The sequence below is a fragment of the Haplochromis burtoni genome, unplaced genomic scaffold, assembly GCF_018398535.1.
Source record: "Haplochromis burtoni strain Fernald_Lab_line unplaced genomic scaffold, NCSU_Asbu1 Contig_114, whole genome shotgun sequence".
Lineage (NCBI taxonomy): Eukaryota > Metazoa > Chordata > Actinopteri > Cichliformes > Cichlidae > Haplochromis > Haplochromis burtoni.
Window position 1 is genome coordinate 1,000,217 of NW_024582475.1, and position 23,727 is coordinate 1,023,943.

The 23,727-nt window shown below is 38.9% G+C and overlaps 3 protein-coding genes across 4 annotated transcripts in view; all 3 read left to right on the top strand.

Moving 5' to 3' along the window:
- Positions 1-7,394, top strand: part of roraa (RAR-related orphan receptor A, paralog a) — a 186,555-nt gene extending 179,161 nt beyond the window's left edge. For both annotated transcript variants that reach the window (XM_005928734.3, XM_005928735.3), the window contains one exon: positions 364-7,394. In XM_005928734.3, the coding sequence (XP_005928796.1) occupies positions 364-528 (165 nt within the window). In that variant the 3' untranslated portion in view covers positions 529-7,394. The remainder of the gene's footprint in view (positions 1-363) is intronic.
- A 1,991-nt stretch (positions 7,395-9,385) lies between these two features.
- ice2 (interactor of little elongator complex ELL subunit 2) lies at positions 9,386-18,967 on the top strand. The gene is made up of 16 exons (XM_005928733.3): positions 9,386-9,544; positions 10,844-10,945; positions 11,042-11,393; positions 11,504-11,623; positions 11,726-11,860; positions 12,083-12,199; positions 12,566-12,725; positions 13,462-13,643; positions 13,735-14,515; positions 14,617-14,786; positions 14,867-14,996; positions 16,070-16,154; positions 16,354-16,404; positions 17,895-18,138; positions 18,607-18,668; positions 18,750-18,967. Exons 1-16 carry the CDS (start codon positions 9,531-9,533, stop codon positions 18,790-18,792), a joined length of 2,748 nt encoding a protein of 915 aa, XP_005928795.1. The 5' UTR covers positions 9,386-9,530; the 3' UTR covers positions 18,793-18,967.
- Positions 18,968-19,117: 150 nt separating this feature from the next.
- Positions 19,118-23,212, top strand: anxa2a (annexin A2a). Its single transcript, XM_005928732.3, has 13 exons — positions 19,118-19,232; positions 19,820-19,872; positions 20,140-20,233; positions 20,727-20,821; positions 20,930-21,043; positions 21,190-21,280; positions 21,470-21,549; positions 21,721-21,780; positions 21,962-22,055; positions 22,174-22,269; positions 22,414-22,472; positions 22,702-22,824; positions 22,927-23,212. The coding sequence occupies exons 2-13, from the start codon at positions 19,825-19,827 to the stop codon at positions 22,984-22,986; spliced, it is 1,014 nt and encodes a 337-aa protein (XP_005928794.1). The 5' UTR covers positions 19,118-19,232; positions 19,820-19,824; the 3' UTR covers positions 22,987-23,212.
- Positions 23,213-23,727: the final 515 nt, after the last annotated feature.

The following is a 23,727-nucleotide window of genomic DNA, read 5'->3' on the forward strand; positions in this document are numbered from 1 at the left end:
CCGAAAGCTGGAATTCCCTGCTGTTGTAGCAATTTAATCTTACACTGCTTAGGATCTTTATCCACTGGCCTTGAAACATTTTTAACCCCAGTAGATTAAATGAACCCAGATTTCGGAGGAAACATTCATAATGTGACATGAAATACCTCTTTTATCAGTATATGCTTTGTTATCAGCTACACCGGCTCCTTAATATAAAGTGTCAAGTTTTCCTTGTGCCTGAGCGCTTGTCTCAATATTTACAAGTCTGTTTGCCCCTGTGTGAGACGGAATACACTGTAGGGAGGAATGTTTTTCACTACCATTGCTCCATGTCCTTGCCTCCCTGTGAATCTAAACAGCCTGTCTCCTCTCTCTCCACAGTTGATATGCAAAGTGTCGACACTGCGGGCGCTGTGCAGTAGGCATACAGAGAAGCTTACAGCTTTCAAAGCAATATACCCAGACATTGTGCGTGCCCACTTCCCCCCGTTATACAAGGAGCTGTTTGGATCAGACTTTGAGCAGTCCATGCCCGTTGACGGGTAGCAACCCTGCCAGGTGCCAGTGTGCCCACCGTAGGGGAATGTGGAGGAGGAATCTGAGACACTTTACTGGTGCCCTGCACACACCAGAGCGGACAGATGGCACGCTGTTCAACTTCTTCTTTTACATTGGAGGGTAGGGCTTGGGGAGTTGATTGTCAAGGTTTACCATATTGAATCTAGTTCTCTTTGTAAGAATTGTGGGACCCGACACCCCACGGGACATGAAGAGGAGATAGGAACAAATCATTTCTGTTTGGTTGAACTTGACCCTCTTATGCGCTTTTCTAACCCAATTCTCTTCATTCGTCGTTGTTTTCACTTGATTAACTGCATCACCCCCTATCATTCTCCCTTTTTTTTTTTTTTTTTTTTATCTGCACACCTGGCTTCTAATCATTATGAACAATTAATGAGACACCTTTGAAGAAAAAGAAAAGAAAAGCTGAAGACCTCTTCATTTAGAGGATGACCACATCAGTATTATTTCCCAGGTTACACTCCCGTAACAGTTCTGCTTTCTTTCCATGGTCAAAGCTGTCACCTTTTTACGCAGAAAAAGTGACAACAACAACAACAACAAACAAAAAAAAGATAAACGCGCACACTTTGGTCAAGTTCAGCCTCTTTTCTCTTGTGCTCAAGCCGTATCGTTTGGGATGACGCAGTGCTTGGGATGAAAACTCACGGCGACTTCGAGGGAGGTTCCATTGGCATGGCGTTGCAATCGGCACTTCTCTGTGGACAATCGTTTAAAAGAGAGAGAGAAAAAAAGAAACCTAGAATTCTGGTAATTCTAATGAAAACGCAATGATTTAAGTTGTCAAAGACTCCATCCACCATTGTTGCATAGTGAAACCATGTAAGGCCATCTGCTATTAATCCTTCTCTGGACAGGTGCCCTGGAGAAGCACAGGGCGCCAATACAATGAAAAGGGTCCATTCCACCTGTTTTATAATGTACTACAGGGTATATGGTCATAAGTACTTACTATACAGAAAAAAGTAATGTTTATAGAATCTATTTTAAATAACATGTATGATATTAGTAGTTAGACCATTCTTAATTGTTGAATTGATAAGGCACTTTTATTTACACCGTTCTTTAATTTAAGACTTGTATATTTACCTAGTGATGTGTTGCATGTGCACAAGAAATACAAGTTGAATCATGGATGCAGAGGTTAGTCCCGGGAGCTGCAGATGTTACTGGTCTACTGGAAGCGTACGGGATGTCTGTTAGGGTGGCTGGCGTGGCTGCCGGTTGGCGAACAAAAGAGGCGTGGATGAGAAGGCAGGTTAAAGACACTCCGTCGCTTGTTTTCGCAACAACTGCCAGTGCGACGCCTGTCAAAATGTAGCTGTGATACTCCTCTGAGGGGAGCATGCACAAACATAAAAAATAATACAAAAAAACAAAACAAAACAACCTCGCGGTGATGTTTTGTTTTTGTTGTGAACAGATCTGGATTTCATGGCATCTGTTTCAAGTTTTTGAAAATACAAGAAAACTGAGGTGTGCTCGGGTGACAGATTTTGGGGATTTTTTTTTTTTTACTAAACATTTGCTTCTCATTGTACTGTGAAAATCTGTACATTTTTCTTTAAGGCTATAAATCAACCCAAATAGCCATGTGGTTGGACTGGGAAACTCACATGCAGTCTCTAATCCAATTGTTCCATCTAGTGGAAGATAAAGATACAGCAAGCGAGTTAACAGCCTAATGGCAAGAGACCCCGGGGTCTAACCTAAAAAGCACATTTACGAGCCTCTGTAAGAACATTTTCAGCGTCTTTATCTGCCTTCTCACCGCAGTCTCAGCCCGGCAAAGCCACGACAGGACACAGAAGAAACAGTGAAGGGAAAGTGAATATTCAAAGCCTTGTCTGGTTGTAAAGCTTCTATTTTTGTAACTTGTTTTGGTTAATAAACTCACGAAAGAGAACGAGGGAGAGAAAAAGATGTCAGGTAGCACTTAACTATATCCCTGCAATAATTAGACTAGCCGTTGTTCGTATGATTAGGGGAGAAGCATAAAAATGGTAGGACAAGTGCTATTTTCAGAATGCTTTGTTGTTGTGCTTCTGTTTTTGTTGAGTGCGTCTTTTTTGTCAGTGTGGTAGTAAAGTGGTAGAAAAAAGAAAAAAAAGAAACAACCCTGGATGTGCCAAACAATAGTCGTTGCTTCCGCTTTTCCAGTCTACTCGTCTATAATGTAGAATGGATTCCTAAGACATTCCAGCAATCTCAGTAGCGGCTTTTAGAAAAATCGTTAAGAACAAAAAAAAAAAAAAGAACAAAAAAAAGAGAAAAGACTAGAAAAAAATGATATCCCTTTAGAAACCCGACAAAGCATGTTAACACATCTGTCACCAGTCTGTCTGTAACATTGAATCCAGTTGTTTTGTCTTTTTGTTTGTTTGTTGTTGTTTTCCTTTTGTTTGCACACTATCATTCCTCTACCGTGCAATTTGCGCGAGGCGTTAATGCCTTGCGCTGTCACCCCTCAGGGAAGAGTTTCTTCTGTGCTTTTCTGTTTGAATTCATTAGATTTATAGTTTAGTAGATATTTTTTCTTTCTATCGTTCTCTCTTTTTTTTTTTCAGGGACGTTCCATGAGAAGTGGTTGAAAATTCCGATTTGAAAATTCATCACAGAGTTGTTCAGAATTTCACATTATTGGTGTCCTTAAAGGGCCTCCAGCCAAGTCGATTAATGAAAGCAAATCTTCTTTGTAAAAGAAAAACCCATCAAACCCCATCGCATTTACAAAGTGTAGTTTTTCAGTACACGGCATATTTCTTTCACGCACACAAAATAATTTAAAAAAAAATCTGTTTTGGTTTAAAACGGTGTCATCAGGGTCTTTATGAATAATAACCCTCTTTGTTAGGAAACCAAATATTCTTATGCAATACTAAATCTGTTGTGTTTTGGGTTGTTAGTAAATATGCTGTACCTAAGTAATAATATCTGTTAACGATCCAATGCTATTTTGGATATGCACAAGCCCTGTACGACTAGAAAACCTCAGTCTCAAAGCAAAAGAAACCCAGTCTGGAACACTGCTAGACAATCCGGTGTTGAGAGGCCCGGCGGCCCAGCAAGAGCAGAAAAAAGGATTAGGTGCGAACGCTCAGGGAGGTAACAGGTAGACCGAAGAAACGGCTCGCTTTCCTCTGGAGTCGCGGAGCATTTCGTTAACTTTTTTTTGGGGTTTTTTGGTGAATTTATGAGATTTTTTTGGAAATCTTTAAAAAGCACTCAAATGATGAGAGGAGCTTGGCTGAACTTTTTCTATTTTATTTTTAATTATTGGTTTTTTTTGGCGTAGCACACTGAACATTTTGTTAGAAAATAATGAGAAAATTGAGATTTGGCTGATTCTTTGTCAATTCTTTTCATTTTGTTTGTTTGTTTCTTGAAGATTATTATTTCTTCTTCAAACGTTATGTGATCACGTAAACAATATTCTGTCAAAAATGGTGAGCCTAAGGTCTACCACTAAAAAGGGGTTCTTATCTCGTAAAATGTGCTGTTTTGTTTTTCATTTTAGTCGAGTAGCTGGTAATGTGCTCTACAATGTATAACAAGCAATATGCCTTGTGTTATAATTACGGGTCTCTACAGTGCAGCCATCATCCTTTTTCAATTGACTTTATTCATACAGTTGATTTTTGTTTACTCTTTTTCTGAACAAAAAGAAGTAATAAAGCCCCATCACTCTATTTTTTAATCTTCTTAAGGTTCCGATAGAGGGAAGATTACAGGAAACGGTCACCAAACACACAGATGCTTGTGTATAACTATAAACTACGCCTTTACACGGGCCTGAAAAGTGATGTCTTTCTGTATATTCTCATTCGAGATATCCCACTTTAAGCGAGGGATCGATGCTACTTGTGCTATTCAATCAGTGTATAGTATACAGTAAAATGTGCTGGTCCTTTTGTCTCTGCTCTGTTGTCTGTAAAAAGCAATAGTGTGTGCGTGTGTGTGTGTCTGTCTGTTCTCACAGTATGTGAATATTTAAAAAAAAAAACCCAGACAAGGCTTTAATAATTACAGAGGAACAGGGTCATGTGGATGAAGAGGTTTTGATCTTTTTTCTTTTTTTTTTTAACATTTTCTAACAAAAAAGAAGCAAAGGTTTTGAGGAATGCTGAGCTCGATCCATCCATAATAGTTGTAGATTTTAAAAAGCATGACATAACGCCTTCGACAATTCACGGGTCTCAAAAGAAAAAATTCTTCGCTATCAGTTTGTTGGTCCAAGCCTAAATTGAAATGAACCGAGCCAAAATGTGCACTGTAGATTGCGTCTTCGACCGTAAATTGTGAAGACCGGCGTTATGTCACGCTTGAGGTTGCCGGTGTGTCGCCCAGAATTGTGAGTCAGTCGTCGCATTTTAACAAAACCCATTTTCCAAAGCACAGGTGATAAGACTTTATGATTAAAGTTACGTTTAAGAATATAGTTTAAAAATAACGAGACAAAACAATGAAAAGCAACTTTTAGCCATAATCGAATGTCAAGCAATAATATATGTCTGTGTATTATTTTTCATTCTTTTGTGCATAATAAGTCTTTGAGAACATCTGCATGTAAATACACCTCTTATTTATCGCCATTGGGTTCGGTTTTATTTTTGTGTTGATTTTGTGGATGTTTTCTCTTCTTTTTTTTTATGTTTCATCTGTACATTTGACCAGTTCTGTTCCCAGGTGGAGAACTAAGAACTTGACACGGCCTGTGTGCTGTATATCTTATTTTCTCACTCTCTCTCCCTCATTCTCTGCTGTTTATTCACCATATTTAATATTATTATTGATCACATGTATAAAGGTAGCTTTGTAACTTCTGTCTGTATAGGGTAAGAGGAAAATACTGCTACTAAGGCCTACCCAGTGAAAAAAAAAATTTATCTGTTTATCAATGACATCATATTGTACGATAACTCTGTTTCTACTTTGCTTCCCTCCTTTAGGATTAGTTTGATAGCGATAGGGCGTGCTGACATTTATTTTGTGTTGCCCTGATGTGTGGTGCTAGGTAAGTTAATTTTGTGAACCAAGTATTGATTCCTAAGCCAGGCCGCCCTATTAGTTCATTGATTTCATCGCATATTAATGTATTATTGATATTAGGACTCAACGAATAATGATAATAATGATAATGATAATGATAATAATGAAATTGAAAATGATAGTGGTAAAATTACCCAGCCAGTACCTGTATCAGTGTGCTAGACTTGGGATAAGGCACTTATTTCCTTCTGACTTATATCAAAGCTAGTATCTGCGAATTAACAAGCTTATTAAGGTCGCTTTTCTGGTTTGTGGAAGAATTATAATATTCAAACTGAAACAGCAGTATTGGATTTTTTTTGTCCTTTTTCCTTTGTGTGATTGTAAAGAAAAAAACACTCACTGAGGCTAGTTAGTTTGTCAGGTTTTAAGATACTATTTACCTCCCCGTGTCTGCATTGTTCTTCACCTGATGCAGGGAAGTGGTGCTTGGATTTCATTTTACAGAGCCTCGGTGTATGCTTTTGTTATTCCCCATTTTAAGACTATCCTGATCCTGAAGCAGCGGTTTCTCCAGAACCAGTGGCACAAGCCTTTTGCACCACACTGAAGTGTTAAAATGTACACGAGAGGATTGCCATTTGAAGACAAAGTTGACCTTTTTCTTTTCTCTCGACTCTGTAGCAAATATCAGTAAGAATATGCTTGCAATAATACACAACGTATCACACTGAGTGCCTCTCGGTGTAACAAAATGCATACATGGTTTTGATTGTCCTTTTTTGTTGTTGTTTTTGTGGTTTTTCCAGATGTGTACTGAAGTGACAATGTATTTTGTACATGAGGGGGAATTGTCGCTCGCTCATGCTTAAAATGTTTGTTTTTGTTTTGTTTTTTTTTCTCAAACTCTCTCTCTTCATGTGTTGTTAATTCTTTTTCGCGTGGGTTGTTGTTGAAGGGTTCCGATGTGTAGATGGTCTGTTTAGAGTGTACACGTCACCCCTCACGTCATTTCGGAAACATAACTGGGAACGTCGCTTCTCGTTGGTCGACAAATGCTCGCAGGCGATATTACAGAAGTGTTCTCCTGCACATTGTTTTGATTTTTCTGGTCGAGCAAAAAAAAAAGAAAAAAAAAAGAACTAAACAAACAAAAAATACCTAACAGAAAGTTCACATTTCTTCATTTTCTGTTAGTGTTAAATCTACTTTTTCTTTTTTATTTCACTGAGGATGGAAGATTTACTAATGCATTGTATATTAAGTATTTGTATGTGTTTGTAAAACAGACATACGATGCATCTGGATTTCTTTAATGTTCTGTGTTCAATGTGCCCTCGGTCTGTTGGGGTAATTTAACATAAAAAATGGGGTGGGTGCGTGGGGGAGGGTGGAGCAAGGGTGGCTTCTTTTTTTTTTCCATGCAAAAGCAGTACGAATTACGGAAAAAGCCGAAACTAGTGTGTGGTTGTCACAAATTTCTAAGTCACATGTTTGCTACTGATGTAAAATGGGGACAGATGATCATGTACCTTTTTATCCAGCTCTTTTGAACTCTCTTTAGCAGGTAGTCTATTCACAAACGTAGTTTTGCTCCTTCTTGTCTGATTCTTAAATATGAAAATAAGTATTTTGATTCATTTTGTAAATACGGCTGTAAAGAAAAATAAGAAATTTAATGTTGTCTTTTAAATACTTTTCATTCTAATATGAATGTTGTTATATTGTACTTAGAAACTGTACCTTTAATATTACCTTTATTAAAAGTGCATTGGACACATCGATTTTAGATGTGCTTTATGTGCTGTTATCCCATAATAAAATTTACCGCTTGTAATGGGCTTTGTTTTTTCCCTGGCTGTTTATCTGTCTCCTGTTGTCTGCTCTCTGTATTCAGCTCACACTAGAAAAGTTAAACCGCACGTTCTGCCGTTACTTAATCAGAGTGACGAGCCTCACTCCGCTAGAAACTTTTCTTAATGACTGAATTATGTGGACAATACCCAGATCTAAATAAATCTGTGGTGACTAAAAGAATGCAAAATCTGAAGCTTCTCCAGAAATCTGGATAATCATTTCACTTGTATTAATTATTTTAATGAATGACTCTTTATACATTTTTCATCAAATGTTTTCCATGTAATACATTTTAGATTTTGATTAAGCATTATTAACTGCAAAACTGTGGAATAATATCCAACGTTTCAGATTTTTTTTCTACATGTGCTTACAGTCATGTGAACTCTATGCAGGCCTGTGCAAAGTTAAATGCACCCTTGTTGCTTCCATAGGAGTTTAGAGGCTCATCAAATGCACTTAATTAACTGAGCATCAGCAAATGCGATCACCTCTATAAAAGCAATGATGGCAGTTTTCTGACCTGCAGCATTTCGTTGTGTGTTAATACAACAGCATAATCTTCACAGGTGTGGACATCCTAACAAATGCAAACCTCAGAGAAAAGAAAACAAGAATTACTCGGACTCTACAGGACTCAGTATGTTAAATATTAAAGTTTTTGACAGTACAATTAGAAAAAGGCTGAATATTTATGGCTTGTTTGGAGGGGTGGCCAGAAGAAAGACTTTTCTCCCTAAAAACAACACGACAGAATGCCTTAAGTTTGCAAAGCTGCATCTGAACAAACCACAAGACTTCTGGAACAAAGTCTTCTGGATAGACAAGATCAAAGCGGAGATGTTTGGCCATGCACAGCATCACTTTTGGTGAAACACAGCATATCAGCACCAACACCTCATACTAGCAGTCATGCACGGTGGTGGAGTCCTGATAATTAGGGCTTGTTGTGGAGCCACAGGACCTGGGAACCACGAACTCCTCTGTACAGTGTACTGAGTGGTATTCTAAAATATGAGGTAATCTGTCTGATTGCTGAAGTTGGGGATGGCAAGAAGACAATGACCCCAAGAACAGCAGCAGGTCTACACCAGAAAGGCTGTAAAAATAAATTAATCAAGGCATTGCGAATGGGACTTTAACAGAGCTTTGCCTGCAAATCAATGAACTGAAGCAATTTTGTAAAGAAGAGTGAGCAGAAATCCTTCAACAATGATACGAGACTGATAGTCATACAGAAAATGATTTCTTCAAGTTATTGCTGCTAAAGGTGGTTCCTCGGGCAACAAAATATCTATATGGACGCCAGACTTCAATGGAAAAAGCAAGTCTCTTGATTTTAGAAAAGATCAATAGAAGGGTTTAAGTTTGTCAAATATTAAATAGTGCTATTACTTTTGGTGTTTTTGATCTTAGTTTTCATACACCTCAGCAGAGTAGTGGAGCATGTAAGCTGCATTCAGGTTAATGCCTGAGACCGCTGTGGATATGAGCAAGAGATCCAGATAGGTCTCCCTATAATTATCTGTACTAGAGCTGGGACTCGTATCTCCAGATATAATAAGATTTTACAGACCCCAAGATAGCAACTAACAGCAGTCTCAGAAACCACACAGAGACGGGGCTCAGAACTGGACAGCAAAGGTTCTTTGGACATTATTATTACATGAAGGGAATTACCTGCTTGTAGCAAAATTAGAATACAGCATGCTCTTTTCCCCTCACTTTGCTGAAAAAAGGTCTTCCTTAATTCAAAGTAAGGAGAGTTATTGTAAACAGACACCATGGAGATGTTTTAGGCTGTTGGCGTGAACACACATTCAAGTGTATTTTTCTCTTTCATAGATGGGCAGGGAAACTGTTACCGAGCACTAAAGCAAAGCTGCAAAGAAATGTCATCTTATTTGTAACCAAATACACACACACACAAAAAAAATAATAAAATCGATTGATTAATAGTTACCATCCGTTAGGGGGCAGCAATGCACACAGAGCGGTTAATGTCAGCAGAATTTTACCAAGACGAATACTGTCGCTCAACAAACGTGTGTTAGCCAGATAACACTGAAGTTAACAGACAGTAGTGCAGTTTTTCCTGTGGACCGCTGTCACAGACCACCATGGAGCTCACATGGTACGTAGCATTCTCACTGCCACTGGTTTCTGTCCTTTGAATCCTTGTGTATATTATTTGTCAGCTTGAGCTAAGTACGCTCGCTACATCAAGTAAGGATTAGCACATGCTGGCTAACAGGAGTTGAGAGAGCTCACTTACGCTTTGTGCGGCGTTGACTTAACGTTATTTATATGGAATCAAATCCCATTTAGTGGCTACCTTAGGAGTAAAACCTTTACTGTTTAACTCCGAACAGGAGCCGAAACATGTGCTTACAAAACGAGGCTGCACCATGTTATTTATCCTTGGCTAGCTGTCTGTCAAGCTGCTTAAATAAGACGGGAAGTTAGAGAACTGTTAGACACTTCCACCATTTTTTTTTTTAAATAAATCTAAATAAATGTTGTTTTACCAGTTAAAAAATAATGTTGTTTCTATATTATTTCGTTTTTCTCGCTCATTTTTCCAGTATGATAATACCGTTAGCTAAACACTAGATTTTGTATTGTTTGTACCTGACGTTACAACTTTAATATTTTTAAAAAAATTTTACATTTATAATCAGTTCTGTTCAAGAATTCATTATAACAACAACAAAACAACTTTTATATTTTGAAAGGGAAAACAGGAAGTTGCACCTGAGAACAGCTGCGCAACATTTCTCTCAGAGAAACACGTGTTTCACTTTGTTTACTCTCTGTTTGGCGGAAACGTTGATTTGATAATAATAAGACTTATACCAGAATTAGGATTATATTTGTGCAAAAAAATAGTGCATTAAAATATATTTTAATATTTCGTTTATTAAAGTAACTGAAAAATGAAATCAAATTGTGTATATATTACATTTTTTGGATATATTGTGATATTGCTATTATTATCACTGGGATTAAAAAAAAAAACATCCATAAGTTAAATATGAAGTTGGGGTATTTTTTTCGAAACTTTGAGTCGGATACCTTGAAATTGCGACACTAAGTCAAACTTTTAAGAAAATAACTTCAGAAGGTGTTTTTTCCCCCCATAGTCAGTAAATTTTATTTATAAAATACTTTTTTTTTAAGTGAATATTGAATATTTATACTTTTGTTAATTATCTGTCAGGTGACTTTTTTATTTCTTTTTGTCTTACATAAACAAGTTTATCTACCGTAGTAATCAATATTTTTTAAAATTGCAGAGTAAAAGAGTAATTGTATAATATACAACAGCAATATAAAAACACCAGTTTAATTCTAGAAACGTTTGGCACTTTGGAATGGTTTAATAACAACATAGGGTCTCTAATATCTTTTATTTTCTCATTTTAAATTGAAGGGAAGACCACCCAGTTCCTGAAGGACCTTTCTTTTCCAGAGATGTTTATGACAAATATTCCCTTGCACCTAATATCAGAGAACTGTGGGCCTTTCTCCGAGGGTATGCCATTAAATTAACAGTTAAAGTAAACTATAATTTCAAGTGCATTTACACTATCTGTTTATTCTACTCGTGTTTTCATTCTCCTTCTTCAAGTCCTGTAGAGAATGCCAAAGCCAAACAGGAGTGTGATGATGGGGCTGCAAAAGTCTCCCGCTCTCCTTCCACAAATGAAGCTGCAGAGTTTAAAGACAACAGTTGCATCAGCAGCCAAGCATCCTGCTGGGACAGCTGTGATAGTGAGGATCTAAGTGCAGACAAAGCCGTTGAAAGAACAGGAGACTTTGAGGATACCAAAAAATCAGGAGCAGAGCAGAAGCAGATTAAGAAAGATGCTCCCTTTCCCGAGCCCAGGCTCCCTTATCCCTGCCTGTCCAACATTTCTAGCAAACAACAGGAGACATTTCTTGGTTTTTTAATGAATAAGAAAACCAAGGGTCCTCCAGAGGTATCAGCATTTGCATCTTAATACTCTTAATGGGAGCTTAGTCCTGGTAGTTGTAATTCCATTACTTGGTGAAAAAAGACCCTGATTTTTTGTTTGCTTGTTTTTTCCAGGTCTTAAAGGCACGAGTGAACAATGAAGTGATGCACTTCAATAGCTACCTCCAAGATGTGGCTAGAATGTGTGCTGATGACTACAATTTCATATCACAAGGAGCTATGCAATATTCAGAGGTACTGATACTCCATCAGTTGCACCTCTCGTTAGCTTTATGTGGTTTAGTTCATAAGCAATGAAACACAAACCCTAATTGTTTTTTCTTTGTTGTTTTTAAGGAATTTTTAAGGAGCTGTTTGGAATGCATTAGGATGCTTCCCCAGTTCTACCAGATCCACGAGCTGACCAGTTTAACAGGAGGGACATTCGATCCAGGGCTGGCGCTGACCTTTGAAAAACAGCTGCTGAATATGGTAATGTACATCTGCAGCCGCTTTTCAGTCTCAGCAGTATCAGACTACAGCCTTATATAATTTAGTTGTTCAGAAATTAAAATGTCTTTTTTTTTCCTTGTTTAAAAAAATTTTATCATCACTTTGATACCTTCTCAGCTTCAAGTGTGGAATTGCAGAATCAGTTTTTTTGCTGTTGATTAAGTTTCTCTATTACCATATTTCTTCCCTTTATTTCTCCAGGGCAGTGTGAATATTACAGACCACAAGATAGTGCCTGCTGATGCACAACTTGCATGGGATTATCAGAGTGTTTCATCAGAGAATCCTCCAGCTAAAAAGGCTAAGGACATGCATGCTGTAAGCAATTGTCTCACTTTTTGTAATTGCTCCATCAAAGTAAGCCACAGATACGTTTTACTGCTAGAATGAGATTCATGACCTCGGGTCTATTGAAATTCTCTTTCGCCTCTTGCAGTTTTCACCAAAGACACCAGAGGGTGTTCATGTCTTGCTCAGCAAAATTAGACCTTATTGCATTTTTCTGAAAGATGCCAGGTCACACATGTTAATGTCAAACCCCGTTTAACTGTAGAAAGTTGCGTATCCACCTGTGTTTGTTTGACTGATACAGAAGATTTTCTCGGGTTCTGGTAGTGTGATTTATTTATTTTTTTGTGTGTGTGTGTGTGTGTGTGTGTTTTGTTTTTTCCCCTCCCTCTCCAGACTGTCAGTGGTGATGGGAATGCTGAGAAGCTCTGTGCTTGTTATGAGCCTCATGTTTGTTTGACTCGAGATGCCTTGGTCAGGCTGCTGGACAACCATGGCCCTGAATTTGTGGAGCAATGGGAACTGCCTGTTTGGGTCAAATTAAACCAAGGAAAAGGTACAGCACACATCACATGCTGTCGTACTGGAAGTTAATTAGAGCCAGTTTAAGTTTTACTTCCAGCCATTAAAAATGTGCTATCATGGTGAAGCGAGAAAAAAATATAGATTACCCTTTTTAAACTTACTTAACAGGTTTTAAATTAAATTCTGTTTTGAAGAATATAGGGCATATTATGACCTAACAAAAACATGCTGCAGAATTGAGCTTCATAGGATTACCAAAAAAGAAAAGAGCAGAAGACATGTTCACATTTTTTAAAAGTGAGAAATAAATTATATGTTTATGAGACACATAGAGTATCTAATACCTCATTGATGCTCACTGTTGTCACCTTCATGAAGTGTGGTGTGCTGCAAAAGTGACGTCACAACTGCTGGCACGCATTACTTTAGCGTCATTTTAGCTTGCTGTGCACCTTTTGTAGTTTTGTAGCCTTGTGCGCGTGCCAGTCATTACTTCCATTTCACTGAAATGTCAGTACAGGAGCTCACAAATTCGAAGAATCTGTAACAACATTGCTGTAACAGCTTGAAAAGATGACACTTCCTGGCAAAAACTGGCAAAAATGTCTTTGCTTCCTGCAACAAGACTGTGAGGACATCGCAGTTGGTGCACAGCACAGCCAATGTGGTGACCATAAACTAGGCATTAGGTAGCTATTGTGTGTATTGATGTTATATGGCCTGACGGTGGTACTGTTTCACGTGGCCCTTTTTATTCTTATTCACAGTCGGTAATCAGAAGAAGACTGTGTATATAGACTCGCCGCTCCTGAAGACTGAAATGACAATGAGAGAAAGGAGTCATATCTATCACGAAGAGAGTTTGAAGCGGCCCATCAAGAAGAATGGAAGTAAAAATGTGTTCCATTTGATGACAGAGCTTCCTGTAAATAAGCAGAACCCCTCACAGGTATGTTTATGTGTAAATTAACTGTGGTAGTGGTGGTGTTATCTGGTCTTATTTCATTAGAGCAATTCTTCTTCTTCTGTTTCTGAATTAGGAAATTTCCCAGAGGAGCGTAGTTTCTCTGGAAAACAGTGGTCTGGATTTTGAGGTGGATCTCACCGACCTGGAGACATTTGCAGAGACGTCAAAGTGTAAGAAGATCCCAGATGAACAGGATGGATATATTAAAAGTAAAAAAGATAGAGGGTCCCCACTTTCAAAAAAGATTAAAACGTTCAGTGAAGAGATGAGCAGCTCCTCAATAAAAACTAACGACTCTGTGTCAGAGCCAGCTCAGCAGGTTTTGAGTGAGCACATTCAACCAGGGACTGAACAAGCAAGACAAGACCCTGCCCTGCAAAGTGATGAAGACCAAGCTTTTACTGGAGACTCGGATGATGAGAAACTGGTCATTGATGACTCGATGTCTCCAGTGAACACTGTCCCAAAACAAAGTAAACCTCAAACTGTAACGTGCTCTGCAGACCCTCCAGTTGTTCCTGCTTCTGAGTCCACCCCTGAAAGTTCAGAGATGTCTTCCCCTCAAAGAGTTACAAGGGCCAGACGGCAAACCAAAAGAGCAAAGGATTCTGGGGACCAGCTAGGTGAGATCCTGCGCATGCAGACAGCCATGTTCAAGTCTGCCAACGAGATGGCCAAATGCTCTGCTAAGTTGCCCACCCGATGTGCAGGGCCATCAGTTCACTCTCATCCAACATCGCTGGTTAAACCGTGTGTGTCTTCATTTTTGGAGAGAAACCAGAGCAAGGATGGCGAAACCTGTGTGGTTCCCCCCAAGTCTTCATCCCTCAGTCCTGACACTAAAGAACATAAAAGTTAGTGTTGATTGATTTTCAATATGGTGGTTTAATTTCTGTGTGACGTGATTACCATGCAATGCTTCATTGACTCTCCGCTCCTTTATTGACCCCCTCAGAGCTTCTTTCACAAGACCTGCAGGCTACAACAGAAGATGAGCAAGATTACGAGGTTCCTGTTGAGGGCAACCTGTTTTATAAACTCTACAGTCTGCAAGACTTGTTACTCATGGTGCGCAGCTCTGTCTCTCTGACCCACACGAGAAAAGTAGGCAGCAGGAAAAACCAGGTATAAACATTCATTCTGTATATGCACAATCCTCAGAATGAGATTTGTTTTTAATATTGACATTTGATCTGTCCCAATAGCATACACCAGTGCATGTCTTGCCTAAGCTGGAGTACCAGTTGTGTTATGGTGTTGAGTGCCTAACCAGGAGCGAGGTATGCAACTTGTGGACAGAGACGTTGCTTCACTCCAGCACAGTATCTTACATAGGTAACGTTTTTATCCTTGTTACTTTCAAACTTTTTGCTTTGAGATACTATTAAAATGATGATGGTTATGTTCCACACATGGTTCTAAATTGAGCTAAAGGAGGCACCCTTTGGCTTTCCTTTTTTTAACCTCGTTGCCAAGGAAATAGCCAATGTATCATTTAGACAGCTTAAAACAGGCCACAATACAATCAGTGGGGCAGATCCTTCCACAAACCAGAGAAATAGTCTTCAGATGACTCATCGTCCTCCTCTGACTGTAATGGTTAGGTTTACTTAGTTGCCATAGCTACAGCCACATGTGATCATGTGTTATTACAGTGAATGCAGTGTGCAAAGCTAAGCTAAGTGTTGTTTTGGGCTTGAGTTGCATTGTCAGTGTCTCCGTACTGCTTATCTGTGACTCAAGATTCGGGGAAAGACTCCACCTTTTGTCTGTGCTAGGTTCACTGACTCATGTAATCTTGACATGCATGTTCTGTGTTCCTTTTGCCTATTGGATTAATTAAACACCTTTATAGTTCACAAAAGGTACACACATTGGCACAAGTTTCATATGTTCAGCTTCACTGCTGTAAATGTAGCCATTCAAGAGAATGGCTAACAAGCCTGTGTGGCAAAATAATGTCTGGTTTTGCCACTAGTGGTAAGAACATTGAGCTATATGAAATAAATAATATCCCCCAGCTATTGAAATTATATGGTGCTAATAGACTTCCTTATTTACTTGGTTCTTTGTGGTTTATCATGTGGTTTGTCATGGGGCATTCTGCTATTGTGTATTTATGGCTGCTGTTGTCAGCTCTAAAACGCTCTGCAAATGAAGGAAGACACTGCTGAAATATGCAGGCCTTTCCAGCTGGAGTGGGAGGCAGGGAAGGATCAAGATGAGAGGGGGCCAACGAGCATTTCTTAACACCCACTCAAGCTGGTTAACAATGCTGGCAAATCACCACAGACTAATTACTTTGTGAGCACCAGACATAGCACGGATGATGAAGTGAAGCTCTTGATGTGCACGCTAGCTCTTGTTGTTCTCTCAGTTTCTTTCACCCTGTCTCCATGACTCTGTAGCGCACATCAATGCACACACATCAAAAGTAGCTCTGCTGCGAAAGCTGCCTGATGACTGGAAGCAGAACGTCTCCTGTGGGTTCAAGTGAGTGTTGTTTCAACAAATGTGTGTCGATAAAAAGGATTAAGCTAATCATCTCAGAATGATTGTGTTACTTAAGATTTCGAGTTTGTCTTCTTGAGTTTCAGTCAGTGTTGATAATCCAGGCCTTTTCATCACCTCTGAATCTGTTAGATGCCAAGTAAAGCAGATAGACTGAAACTTGCTGATGTCTCTTTTCCAGGCTTTCCAAGTCATTAAATATACTCCACCACCTACTGAAAAAACTTACTAGGTAAGTTGTTGCTGACACAAATTATATTATTACTATTTTTGTTTGTATATTGTTGTCATTGAGATCCTCCACCCAAATTTTATTTGATAATTGTAAGTGTGTGCACAGATTTATTAAAATGTACAAACATACATGCAGATACATTATATAAAGCAAAAACAGAGTTTATACAATTCTATCACACTTGAAAGTCAATATTTGGTGTGACCGCCTTTATAATTCAATACAACCTGGATGAACACTAAGGCAAACTTTCTTTTCATTTCTTTAAGCAGTCTCCAGGAATCGTCCTCCAGGCCTCTTGAAGGACATTCAAAGCTCTTCTTTGAATGTCGGCTGTCTTTTGTTTTATTCTCTGTTAACATGATCCCACATCTTCAGTAATGTTGAGGCCCGGCTTCTGGGGAGGCCAATCCATGACTGATAGTGTTCCATGGTGTGTTTTTCCTCTCCAGTTAAGCTTTTACTGCAATGACGATGTGTTAATGGTCATTTTCATGCTGGAAAAGGAAGCCCGTTGCCAATCAGACTCTTTCCAGATGGTATGGATATAATATCTGACAGCTCTTTTCTATCTTTTGTTAATCTTTAACACTATTGGCTTAAATGTAGCCTTAAACCATGACTGAACCTCCACCATGCTTTAGAGCAATAAGACCCCCCCTCCCTCCCTGAGTACTTTTTTTTTTTTTTTTTTGCCTGTCCCATTTGGTTCTTTAGCCATCAGAATTGTTGTCTGAAGACCAACAAGGATACCCAATGGATTTACTTTGCCAAATGGATCATCGTGGCATTGCCGTATTGGTCCATTTGATCGACCTTTGTTTTTATTATTTATTATATTTTATTTTCAGATGTTACAGACGGGACAGACATGAGTGAGGGATCCCTCCCTGAGTACTGACACTAATGAACACAAAAGTTGATGTCGATTGATTTTCAATATGTTGGTTTAATTTCTGTATGACTTGGTTAACATAACAGTGCATCATTGACTTCCTGCTCCTTTATTGACCCCCTCAGAGCTTCTTTCACAAGACCTGCAGGCTACAACAGAAGATGAGCAAGATTACGAGGCTCCTGTTGAGGGCAACCTGTTTTATAAACTCTATAGTGTTTGTTTAAATGTTGATGAATTGAATGTAAAGTCTATACCCCAAGGAGTTTTGTTTTTTTTTTCAAACTTGCTCATCACCTTCAGGTTATCAGAAAGTTGGCTATTGATTTGTAAAGCTTTGTTTAAGCCGATGAAGTGTTCACACTGTTCGCTCTGGCTGCCTCGGGCTAAAACTGTGACGCAAGTCTGCCTTCATGTTTGCGCTGGAGAATTACTCAATCAGAGAATTACTCAATGACACTCGGTACATTTGTCAACTTCTTTGTCAGCGCTTCATTCTTCATCATTTCTTCCAAGAATGGAGAAATCATTGCAGTGCTACAACATGTTTCTGTGAGTGACACCGTCTCAAGGACTTTGTTTGCTTTTGTAGGTTAGAGGAAGGACGATACCTGATTGCACATAAATCGGGGGAACCGTTTATGACCATCCTCAAAGCAGCACATGGAAAAGGGAATCGGGGGGGATACGACCTGCATCAGGCCCACAGCTCTGTTCCACAACCCCCGGCCTTTGGCTTTGTGCCTTGGATACCTGTTGATCCAGCTGTAGTGCTGCCCTTCCACCAGCAACATGGAAGGGTCCCCTGCACCTTTCCACCAGCACCCATTGTGAAGGTTTGTATTCATGTTTTCGCTACAGTTACCCTGTTAATTCAAAACATTATAGGGAAAAAATCTCCACAACAACAGACATGTGGCCCAGGTTAATAAAGAGCAACAAGAGGAAAGGTTGCTATGTTTATATTAATATCTAGGAAGTCCCCACCCCCACTCCAGAGAATTTGTAAAAGCAAAAATAACTCTTTTAACAAGTTGAACCAGAAGCTGCCTCATATTTGTTAATGGCAAAGCCTAAAACTAACAGCAGGGACAAATACTGAGAAGAGTTATTGGCTTTTCTGGTTTAGATTCTGAGACATTCATTGGAGGTCTGTCTGAAATTTAACATAGCAAATAGCTGAACGGCTTTCTTTATTCACTTAACAGCTTTTGGTAAAACAAGTTTTCAGCCAAGCAACTTTGAGCACTCAGTCCTTCTGAAAATGACAAATAAACATATTCTCTTATTGTCCATCCTACCAGAAAACCAATGGAAGCAACAAGAAGACGTGCAAGCAGAAGAAACGTACAGCCAAGCGTAACACGTATGTGAAAAAGCTCATTCAAAAGTCGTTTTAAGATCCCTTTGTTAATGTATTGTCATATAACTTCATGATTTGCATTAGGAGAGCTGGAGGAGGAGCTGCACATGCATGTCTAAAGAAATAAAAGCAAAGTCCTTAAATTATAAATGTGGATCCTGATGCACTTTTATTCTATATAACCTGTAATTTTGTTCAAAGGTATGTTTGTATGTATTTTGTTTACTTTTTGTGTGAAAAAGAGTTAATAAACTGAAAGTGATTTATAACGTTCGGATGTTTTTGACTGTGGGAAGTTGGGATCAGACACACCTAGGATTTCTCCTAACGGCACAAGGCTTCAGTCACTTTGAATAGTGTGTGGGAAAACTTAGCTCTAAAACTCTGAGCTGCTGACTCGTAGCAGATTAGGGTGGAGTCATGAGTCCACAGAAAGGGGGAGGGAATCCGTCAGGGGAAGTGAAGTGGGAAGCCTTTTCATATCTCTGAAAAGTTGAGCCTCCACACCCAATCCATTTAAACATCACCAGGACAAATCTGTGCATCATCTCAGCTTTTACAGCTCAGGTAAGTGTGCTGGAATTTTGTCAACTGTTTGTTAGTAGAATAAAAGGAAGTACGGTTCAGTTTACACTGCATAAAGCTTCAAGGAGTTTTAAGGAGGCATTTTGCATTCACGAATCATGACATATGACTTGCATTTTCACAGTTTGTATAAAAGAGTCTCACTTCTGTTTTAAGTTTCAGTTAAGTTTTAATTCTTCAGGTTCTTAAAGCAGTTTTTTCCCCTTGTCCACGTGTGAAAGAACTCAGTTGCCTTACAACATCGAAGTGCAGCAGCACATTTTCCAGGGCGTGTCACTTCGGTGTTTCTAATGCGTCTGAAATCTTTTACTAGAAACTCCTCTGAATGTGGCAGAGCAGTCAAAAAGAAATAACCATTCGTAAAAGGAATAAATTCCCCTGCAGTGACTCGGCTTTGTAAAAAGCAACAACTTGATTTAACTTCTCTGCCTTTGTTAGAAAGACCTTGCTTTACCTTCTCAAACGATTACATCTCCAGTCAAAATAAACATGGTCTTGTGCAAGTCAGTGATAGGATTATAGCGAGATTTGATTATGAGATTTTTTTTTTTCTTTTTCCCCCACAACAGTGAAAATGGCTATGGTATCAGAGTTTCTGGGACAGCTGTCTCTCAACATTGGGGTAAAGTTCTGCTTTCTTTTTTTTCTTCTTTATCATGGCAACTCTTATTTTATCATTTATTTGTTACATGTATATGTAATGTTTAACTTCTCCACTGGCAGCCTGCCACATTTAGCTTTAAGGGTGAGCTAAAAAACGTTCTCTGGGAAACTGACATTAGCTGAACTCGTGCACTCAACCTGACCTTTTGTGTGCCACCAGTTTCCTAATGGAGGTTAAGAGGTTAACAACAAAACAGTTATTTTACTTCTTGCTTTGACTTCTCAGGGTCAGGATCCTTTGTTCCCCACTGTGGTACCTGCTCCTGACTTTGACCCTGATAAAGATGCTGCCAGGATAGAGACCGCCATCAAAACCAAAGGCAAGATCTCTCTCCAAAAAAAGAAAAAAAAAAAGGAAAAAGAAATGGTGCTTGGTTCTGCAAATTCTTGCAACAGATGAGTGACTGGTATTTGTGAGTCAGCCTCGTGGCTTAAAATGTTTGGACCACATTGGGAACATCTCCATGTCCACGCCCCAGTGCTGGCAGAGCTGTGTTCTGGCCGCTGACTGAGCTACTGGCACTCCTAACAGCCCACCATCGTGCTGTGGTGAAGAATGTGTTCAGAGTGGAAAAATGTTTTTCTGCAAATAAGAATAGGAGGAAATTACACCTTATGCCCATGTTGCGTTTAAACCTTTACTCAGACACGATATTTGTATATATCCATCCCCTCTTCTTCTTTTAAAAGGTTGTTGTAGGGATTTACTGATTGTGTCTTTCTTTTGTCATCATAACCTACTCAGATTTCTTAGTATTGTTAAAAAAATTCATTCATTTGTGTAATTAATGTGTTCAAATCATGTATAATCAGGTGTGGATGAGCAGACCATCATTGATGTCCTAACAAAGCGGACATACGCCCAAAGGAGAGAGATTGCTTTTGCGTATGAAAGGAGGGCAAAGAAGGTACAGCAGGCCTAAACTCCTTCATGGCTTTAAAGCGCCATTCTTTGTCTTTTCAGCAATATGCCAGACATTAAGCATGATCAGGTAATGCTGTTATAATTTATATAGGACATGATCTCAGCCCTGAAGGGTGCTTTGTCTGGCTCACTGGAAACTGTAATCCTTGGACTGATGAAGAGCACGGCGCAGTTTGATGCCTCAGAGATCAAGGCATCCATCAAGGTAAAGTGTGGTTTGTTTGTTTTTTCTCTCTCTCAGGGAGATTTTGTGGAAGGGCAACACCGCCCTCTGCTGGAAACAAAAAGCCATTAGTCTTGTGTCTTCAGATGGCTTTCAGGTGTGATCGTTTAAAATTCTCCTTTTTTCAGGGATTAGGAACTGATGAAGAAACACTGATTGAGATTTTGTGCTCACGTAGTAATGATGAGCTGGTAGAAATCAAGAAGGTCTACAAGGAATGTAAGTACACTTTGAAATCCTGTGTAAAGTTTAGATTACAGTTGAGGTTGCGTGCTTTTCATTTACTATGCATTGTTCTTGTTGTATTACATATCATATCATGTCTTAATCGGTCATAAATCAAGTTATGTGACTACTCTGGTTTCAAGAGATGGCTAAATCCCCGACGTGAAAATCTAATTTTTATAGTGTTCAAAAAGGAACTGGACAAAGATGTGGCTGGAGATACTTCTGGAAACTTCGCTAAGTTACTATTGGCTCTTGTGCAGGTGAGACGTAGCTGCATTGTTCCTTAAGATTTACATACATATAGGTGACAAATTAAAAGAAACTTTCATAATTACATCCATGCAGGCATTTGGTGCCAAATATAACCTGTAAAAATGACTTTTCAGCAGTTGCTTGTGAAAATGACCTGAATGTTGTTTATTTTGCTGCAGACCAAGAGAGCTGAACCGTCCTCTATTACAGACTATGAAAAGATTGATGAAGATGCCAGAGTAAGTTGTTTGCCTTTGAATTAAACAGATTTTTGTTTGGGTCTTATATTCCCGTCACGTATAGAATAATTAATATAGAATAATTAGACACGAATGAAATTTTTTCGTTGTCCATGAACGGCTCTTTTCTGTGCCACAAGCTAAATTCTGGCACTGTTTAAGGATATTTCCTCATGCCTAGGCTCTCTATGATGCTGGAATAAAAATTAAAGGGACTGATGTGGCGACCTGGATCTCCATTATGTCTGAGAGAAGTGTACCCCACCTCCAAAAAGGTGCCCCATCCTTTTTACTAAGAGCACTATTAATACATGTGGATTTGTGATCCTCTGTTGCGAAGTTGTGAAATGGACCCATTAAACCACTCAAAGATTTTTTTCTTTTGTGTCTTAGTATTTCAGAAGTACAAGAGTTACAGCCCCTACGACATGCAGGAGAGCATTGTGAAGGAAGTTAAAGGAGACTTGCAAACATCCTTCCTGGTGCTAGGTACACTTTAGCAGTGCATTTAGATTATGAATGAACGACAATTCCCCAGTTTTGGTTTAAGAATTCCTTCCAAAGTGATAAGAAACATATCTGCAGAATGTAAGATGTACTCCTGTTAATATTTGTTCTTTTTATTTGTTCCAGTTCAGTGCTTTGAAAACAAACAGCTGTACTTTGCCAAAAGACTCAATGAAGCCATGAAGGTACTCGCACTACTGTTCTTTTCCTTTTTCTTGAGATGTGGCTATTTTGAGGGCTAGACTGTTTTTTTTTTTGTAAGAAATACATCTGCTTGTGAAAGTGTAATTTAGCTGCAGGAACACAGAGAATCCAAAGTTGACAAAAGTTATCTTACAACAGTGTTGCATCAGCTGCTGCAGTTAAGTTTGGAGCGTGTGCAACTTAAGTGCTGACTTGTGCTCTTTTCCTCAGAGTAAAGGAGCCAAAGAGAAGATGGTGACCAGAATTATTGTGTCACGCTGTGAGGTGGACCTGAGAAAAATCTGCTCTGAATACAAGTCCTGCTTTGGGCAATCTCTGCAACAGACTATTATGGCAAGTGAATTTTCTAACCTGCCTCTGGTCTATGAGTGATTTACAGTAAAGCTTGTTCTGTCATGCAGCATGTCTGACTTGCTGTTTCTGTTTCTTCTCCAGGAACATACCAAGGGAGACTACCAGAAGGTACTGCTTGGCCTCTGTGGACCAGGGCAATAAAAAGAGTCATCAGATGCAAAAGAGCCTCTTTATCCATAGCTGGAAAGCTGCGCTTTGAATATCAGCTGGAGCCCTCCTAAGCTCATCTCATGTTTTCTGGATTTGCATTTGAATGCAACATTTAAGGAGAGATTTTTTTTGTCTTTTTTTTGTATTTCATACATGAAGAGTCTGTGTCAAGGTTTGTTTGTTATACCAAAACGGAAATAAAGTTGCTTTGTTTGAACATTGCTAATTTTTTTGCCTCAGTGTTGCTTTATGTGGATGTTTACATGAATCGCCACCAGAGGGCGATATATGTAAACGGTAAAAGCAGCTGCAGAAAGCTCTGCCCCTCTGTCTCTGGGCCTTACATTGCCTATATCTGCAGAAGGAATGCAGATATGTTAAAAAAAAAAAAAGATATATGACAAAATATTTTTTTAACAGCAACCTTTTTACCCACCATTATTATCCTTATTCTTAATTATTGGGCATTTTATAAATATGTGAAAGGAAATGAAAATGACAAAAAACATTTTGTCTGCACAAGAAATGAAAATACATTTCTGAGCTTTGAATAAAAAAAAAAATACTGTATACATTTTCTTCCAATTCAGACATTCGATGGCAAGCCTCATTTGCAAACATAAAGATTCACGACCATAAAAACATTAATGTACAGTGTGAGCAGTGCTGCGTGTTTTCAGATAAAGAATTACAAGAAAAAAGCTTCGGTTTCCACTATGAGATTCCATCAAG